This window comes from Gobio gobio (assembly GCF_949357685.1).
Source record: "Gobio gobio genome assembly, chromosome: 1".
Lineage (NCBI taxonomy): Eukaryota > Metazoa > Chordata > Actinopteri > Cypriniformes > Gobionidae > Gobio > Gobio gobio.
This window is the reverse complement of record NC_137097.1, coordinates 61,016,323-61,023,664: the sequence shown is the minus strand read 5'-3', so window position 1 is coordinate 61,023,664 and position 7,342 is coordinate 61,016,323. Positions and strand designations below refer to the sequence as shown.

The following is a 7,342-nucleotide window of genomic DNA, read 5'->3' as shown; positions in this document are numbered from 1 at the left end:
GTACATACAGTACACAACGCAAGCATATATTTTTTAAGAGCTTGTTAAGCGAAGCTGAGGAGCATAATCAAAGAGTCCTCTTCAAAGCTTCAAGCACAGTAGGAAATCACAGCTTTGCTCACATAAAGACACAGGGCTTTTCAGATATTAAAGTGTTACGCACAATAATTGGTAGCAAATTTTCACAGGAGAATAGTCATCACAGCATTAAATTGAAACATGCTCAGAGGGTAACACTTCAATAGAAAACAAACAGACGATGCTGCTAAAAAAGAGAGGAGGTTGTAAATAAGACATTGTTTAGCATTTGCTCCAACATAACCAAGCAGAACACAAAGATGCATTTGTACGAGAACCAAATTTCAATTTGTACAGCGATTTGAATCTTAAATAACTGCCATCTCCACTGTGCCCATTCAGTCAATGTAAAACCGTTGTGATGTCGATCAAAGCTGCTGAAATCCTCCGGCTCTGTTTGGTCTTTTAATAAGGCTTCTGTAAGGCATCATTAGACATGCGCTTTATTTTCATGGCTGATTCTGGAAGGGTAACGTTATAGTCATAGTAGTGTCCTGGGGCTCTGTGAGTGGACGGTTGACCATTTCGCTCTCATTCTGTCTGGCATTCTCTTCATTCATTTGAGACACTTCAGTGGAGCCTGCTTCGAAGCCAGGGACGGTGTTGGCCACATGGACCACGTGCACCTTATTTCGTCCCTTTTTGCTGAGGATGCAGCTGAAAACCTTCTTGAAGCCCTTGCGAAAGTGTTTGGACACAAGGGCGTAAACGATAGGGTTGAGGCAGGAGTTGGCGTAGGCCATGCAGTGGGAGAGCAGCCTGAAAGCATACGTGGTCTGATTGAAGGGAAAGTCTCCATAGAGGTAGCACAAAATGACTACGTGGTACGGTAGCCAGCAGATGCAAAAGAGCACTGTGACTATGATGATCATCTTGGTGACCTTGCGCTTGGCTCGTTTCGACTCCGACATCCCATCGAGGGGGTCGACCGCTGTCCAGAGGTACTTGATGGTGCGTGTGTAGGAAAGGCTCACGATGAGAACAGGAATAACATAGCCGAAAACGAAGGTGCAGGTGTCCAGAACCTTACGGTTATGCTCCTCCCACCCAGGTACACACACATTGCTGTTCTCGAAATCAATGAGGTCGTAGTAACTCAAATAAGGCCCAGCGAAAACAAGCGACAGGCCCCAGATGACCACCATCGCGACTACGGCGTTACACGGCGTTCTCAGTTCTCTGGAGCGCAAGGGGTAACGGATGGCCAGATACCTGCAAAAGAAGAAATGCACTAATCAAATAAGACATTGATGGCTTCTTTACATCATAAACCACAGCCATGAGAGACATCCACTCTTGCTTTTGCATGTGTGTGCATTTAGGCGGCAGATCAATAAAGAGTGTTTGTTTGGGGTAATTTCAGATATCAACAGTTTTTCTCAGAAATCGCTTACTGCACCTTTAAGCAACAATCAGCATAAGGGGCTTTCGCACCAGGTAGTTCTAGGAACTTAGTTTTAGGAACTAACCCCCGAGATGGTTCCCCGAGAACTAACAGTTCCCCTAGGAACGTTTTCCTGATTGAATTTGCACTGCCAGTAGGAACTCTGAAGTGACTTAAGTGACCTTTATTTTCACGAAGCTGAGAATGCCAGAGCCCGAGCACACAGCTCTCACATTCTCCGTCTTCATTAGTTTACGATATGTTAAACAATCCTGTCTAACACGTACGGTGGCCCAGTAGTGCACAACACAACGCAATATAAAAAGCAAACATAAGTTCACAACACAACGAAAACAAGCCACAACACAAAGAAATCAAGCCAACGAAAAAGCCACAACACAACGGAATCAAGCCACAACACAATGAAAAAGCCACAACACAAATAAATCAAGCCACAACACAACGGAATCAAACCACAACACAATGAAATAAAGCCCCAACACATCGGAAACAAGCCACAACACCACAAAATCAAGCCACAACACAACGGAAACAAGCCACAACACAACGAAATTAAGCCACAACGGAATCAAGCCAACACAATGAAAAAGCCAAAACACAAATAAATCAAGCCACAACACAACGGAATCAAACCACAACACAACGAAATAAAGCCCCAACACAACGGAAACAAGCCACAACACAATGAAAAAGCCACAGCACAACAAAAAAGCCACAATACAATACACAATACAAATGCTCCCAACCACTCGGGACACTCGGAGCACGGTAAAGTTGCCACTGTTCTATAGAGTCTTACAAAGATATCAATACCACAATTAGTTTTAACAGTATGGCTAACCATTGTTTATTTACATGAAATATTAATTCAAAATCACCTACAGGCATTATAGCTGCATATTTATACTCGAGAATAACGCCTAAGGAAATGTCTGCCAATTCAACCAAATGGTTAAAACATATAATTTGTATGAAATCAAATTACTTTTAACATTTAAAAACAGACATGTTAAAATTCCACAGCTTGATTGTATTGGTAAAACTGACTTAGTAATGCACAACACAACATTGGAATTTGAACATTTAAAAAAGTCAATTTAATTCATACAAATTATAGGTTTCAACAACTTGGTGGAAATTGACGTTCTCTTAGCGCTGTGGTAGCGGGTAAAAGCATTCTCGAGAATAAATATGCAGCTATAATGCACGTATGTGTTTTTCAGGGTTCCCACGCTTCTTGAAAGTACTTGAAAGTTCTTGAATTTCAGAGATATGGATTCAAGGCCTGGAAAGTACTTGAAAACAAACATGGGTCCTTGAAAGTGCTTGAATTAAGCATGAACTGCATTTTGTTCGAGTAGCATGGTGCTATTACAAAAATTGGCCTTCATGCGCTGCCAAAGCCGGCAGAACAAAAGAGCGATACGGGAGGAAACCTGAAAAAATGCTGCGTGAGCTGATGGATCATGACCACGCGCAGACAGCTCTGTATAATGAGCACATAACGTGGAGCTTTTTAATGAGCTTAGTGCCAGGGACGTGCAAATTCAGTGATGCTTGGCTCAGTGTTAAGCTACAGAAAAATTGATTTATCAAAGTTCCAGCGAATAAAGCTTAATAAAGTAGTGTTTATCAGTTTTCGTTGTGTTGTGGCTTGATTTCGTTGTGTTGTTTGTGGCTTTATTTCGTTATGTTGGGAACTTATGTATGCTTTTTAAATTCCGTTGTGTTGTGCACTACTGAGCCACCGTATATACATTATTAGCGGTATTGCGGGTACTGGTGTTTTACATGCGTTCGGCCAATCAGCATACACTTACGTCACTGGTAGTTCCTATTGTGCTGGGTTACTCTACTCTGAAGTAGGAGCTAAGTTAGTTCCCCCAAAAGGAGTTCCTAGAACTGAAATCGTTCCTGTGGTGCGAACACACAAATCCAGTTACTTCCGCCAATAGTTCCAGGAACTATGAAAAGGTTCCTCCGGTGCGAAAGCCCCTGTAGTCTTAAGATTTTGCAGCCCATCATCGACCAAACCACAGGCTCTACTCTTGACTACAATAGTAGCCCCTGCAAACCTGAAACATAACAGAAACCCTTCTAACCCTAACACATCTCCTCCTATATTAATCCTGAGCAAAAACACGCCACATTTCAGCATTTGTTCTCCTTATACAGTCTGAAGCATCTTACTCATTCATTTTAAGTTGAGCTTAATATAATCAGTTACTTTACGTGCAATTAACTATATTTGAGTTAAATTAACTCATTTCATTTCGAGTAACTTCACTTAAAAAAAAGAAAGAAAAGTGTATTCATGTATAAAGGAAGCACAGGAAATGTTCATCAAAAGCTGAGTGGTGCTTCCTGAAATTGAGTTTGGCCAAAAACACATGATCAATATAGTCAGTGTGTTTCGGTGCACAAGATGAAGGTGTCGTCTAGTTTTCTACCTAAAGGTGAAGTAATTTCCAGTGGGGATTCTCAGTCTCCGCTGAGGCCAGAACCGTTTTTCAAAGAGCAGACTAACATGCTTTTTTTCAAAGGTAAACACATTTAGGGTAGATGGAGGGCATTGCATCTGTTGCTCAGTTTGAGAGTAAAATATTACACTATGGTGGATAGGTGGCCTTGTTATGTCTGCCATTATTTCGACAAAAAAAGGCTGCCTGGCTCTCCCATGCAGCAAGTCCCACTCGTCACTGGTGCTTTAGTTCGACCTTAATGTTAAAACAGGCCTAGCATAATTTTTAATTTAAAGCCATTATGGTTGGGTGCTTCTAAAGGTTGTTTCATTGTAAAGACAGGAATAATGAGATGCTGGTTTTTGGAAGTGTTTTATTAATGAAGTGGGTGGTTGCTGATAACTCCACTGACACTTAACCAATTAAACTCCAACCTTTGCCGTTGCAATTCGTAAGACTTCCTTGTGTTCAGAAGATCCATTTAATTAAATAAAAACCTTGGCCCTGACCAATTACAATACTGCTAGGTTCTGCTTTAATCTGTCATTTTAAACCCCTTGGGGCTACTCTGAAAATGTTATGTCAAGATGTACAGCTGTGGAGTTATGCCTAGAGTGAACGTCACTTATCCCAGGGGTTGAGGATGTTTATTAAAACAAATAGATTCCTATTTTCTTCTGAATGTTCTATAAATATCACATTTTCATCATTTCATCATTGTGCTACTTGTCAAATGCCTTTTATGCATAGATTTTGTTTTACCCCTGTCCCAGATCATGACCTTTCATTACTATGCCAATCTATCCCTCATAAAATGTGATTACATGTTCAAAAAGAATGATAAAACGTTATCTATAAAATAGAAAAGAACATTTCAAGACAAATTTTAAAATATATAATTTCCACCACCATTATTTCCATCACATTTCCATGCCATTAACCCCTTAACTGTCTCCCCCCTTTTTGAGAATAGTCATGAAAATGCACTATCCAAACTTAAAGGGCTGTAATTCAAGAATTCTTTGGAATATAGACCTATGTTATTTTAAAGAAGACACTCAGCAGATTATTGCTGAAGTGAAATTTCAAAATGTGAAAAATATGAAAGTTTGAAAAAGTTATGGAAGTTTAAATTTACTGTAAATGAAAAATACTGTAATAAATATTTTTATTTTATATAAAATATGTATTTTACAAAACATGCTTTACTCTAAAACTACTATAAAATCAAAGCCATAAGTCTAACCAAGTTTTGTTCCAAATTTGAAGTTGAAATCACAAAAATTGAAGTCCCCATGAGATTTTGTTTAGGCGCTATACCAAAAATAGCCACCGGGTGTCATCCACTTTCCATTGATTGTTTTTTGACGCAGTTTCCTGTAAATTTATGTCAAAATATCACTTCCATCACAAAACAGTCACCAAATATGGAACCTTGAGACTCAGACCTTTCCGACGATATGTGTTTTGTCAAGATTAGAAAACATTTTGAAAACACATTTTGTAATACGAAACATGACGCCGCCCACTAGGGGAAGAGCCCGCTAGAAGAATTTAGATTACCGTTTCCATGGTAACGCAACGTCTGATATCAAAACGGTTTTCACAGGATACATTTTAGTTCGTAAGCTTTCAAATGATACCTAATTTATGATAATTACTAAAATATATGATAGGAAAAAAGGCGATCAAAAAAAGAGCGCCAGGCATCCCGCCAGCAGGACGGTGACAGTTCACAAAACATAATCTGAGATGTGATGGAAATGACACAGTGATGGGAATTTCATTGTCCAAAAATGGTTCATACATGGACAAGGACAATACAGCGTTGGAAAAAATTAAGACACCACTGCAAAAATTAGCAGTTTCTCTGGATTTCTTATTTATATCTGTTTGAGTAAAATTAACATCTTTGATTTATTCTACAAACTACTGACAACATTTCTTCCAAATTTCAAATAAAGATTGTCATTTAGAGCATTTATTTGCAGAAAATGACAATTGGTTAAAATAACGAAAAAAGATGCCATGTTTTCAGACCTTGAATAATGTAAAGAATACATGTTTATATTCATTTTTAAACAACACAATACTAATGTTTTAACTTAGGAAGAGTTCAGAAATCAGTATTTGGTGAAATATAACCCTGCTTTCCAATCACAGCTTTCATGCTACCAGTCAGTCACATTGCTGTTGGGCGACTTTATGCCACTCATGGTGAAAAAATTCAAGCAGCTGGTGACCCTATTCCTTACGTTCCAGAGTTTTTCAGTGGGATTCAGGTCTGGAGATTGTGATGGCCATGACATGAAATGTTGCCAGTAGTTTGTAGAATAAATCAAATGTTAATTTTACTCAAACAGATACACATAAATAACAAATCCAGAGAAACTGTGGCTTTGCAGTGTTTTCTTAGTTTTTTTCCAGAGCTGTATGCATACACTGTTGACCTGATATTGGCCAAATTAAATAAACCAGCGAGAGTATGAAAAATGTTTTATGAAAAAAGAAAAAAAAGGCCTATAATTGAAAAACAGAACACCTACCTGTCCACAGACACCGCCGCCAAAGTGAAACTGCTAGCATACATGGTGAGGTTGATGAAGAAGTGAACCACCTTGCACATGAACGATCCGAAAACCCAACCCTCCAGAGAGTAGATGGTTGCTTGGAAAGGCACACAGAAGATGATGAAGAAGAAATCGGCTACACTGAGGTTGAGAATGAACAGATTGGTGGTGTTGTACCCAACCTGTCCACTTCTGAGGAGCACAGCCATTACTAGACTGTTCCCAATGGTCCCTAAGAGGAAGATGAGCGAGAAGACCACAGAGACAATAACACTGGCTGGGTTGAGTTGGTAGCTCTCGGAGGCGTTCCAGTGTCCCATGGCTTTAGTCAGGTCCTCGTGATCTGACATTTTAAGATGTGATGTTCCAGAGCCCTGCAAAGAGGTCGTAAATGATGAGACACGGATGTAGTTTGTGTTTAGAGTTCTAGAGTCCACAAAAAAAATGTGGGGATTTGATGTATAAGCCCATGGTTGAAAACCTCACAAATCTTTACAGAACATGAATCGCATTGTGGTGAGATTTAAAAGCCCTTATGAGAAGTTTTATAGCTAGACCGGCACAGAGCAAATATCAGGAGGATCAGACTCAAGGAGTCATTTTGATGAACATGAAATGCGTACATTTTGATTACAAAAGATCATGAAAGCTGGTGCAAGTACAAAGAGGAATGAAGAATGAAATGGAGTTGAGACTAAAATCAATTTCAGAAAGCTAGCATAACCTCTCCAAGGGCAATGAACAGTGTCTTGTCAAGATATGAAGAGCATGTCCCCATCTGGTTGAGAGCTAATCAAAATGAAAATAGACAAATCCACTTGGTAATA

At 39.4% G+C, this 7,342-nt stretch overlaps 1 protein-coding gene across 1 annotated transcript; it reads right to left on the bottom strand.

The window, feature by feature from the left end:
- Positions 1–527: 527 nt before the first annotated feature.
- Positions 528–6,865, bottom strand: galr2b (galanin receptor 2b; the record flags this gene model as incomplete). The annotated part of the gene is made up of 2 exons (XM_079818624.1): positions 528–1,290; positions 6,492–6,865. The coding sequence occupies 2 exons, from the start codon at positions 6,863–6,865 to the stop codon at positions 528–530; spliced, it is 1,137 nt and encodes a 378-aa protein (XP_079674750.1).
- Between the last annotated feature and the right edge of the window lie 477 nt (positions 6,866–7,342).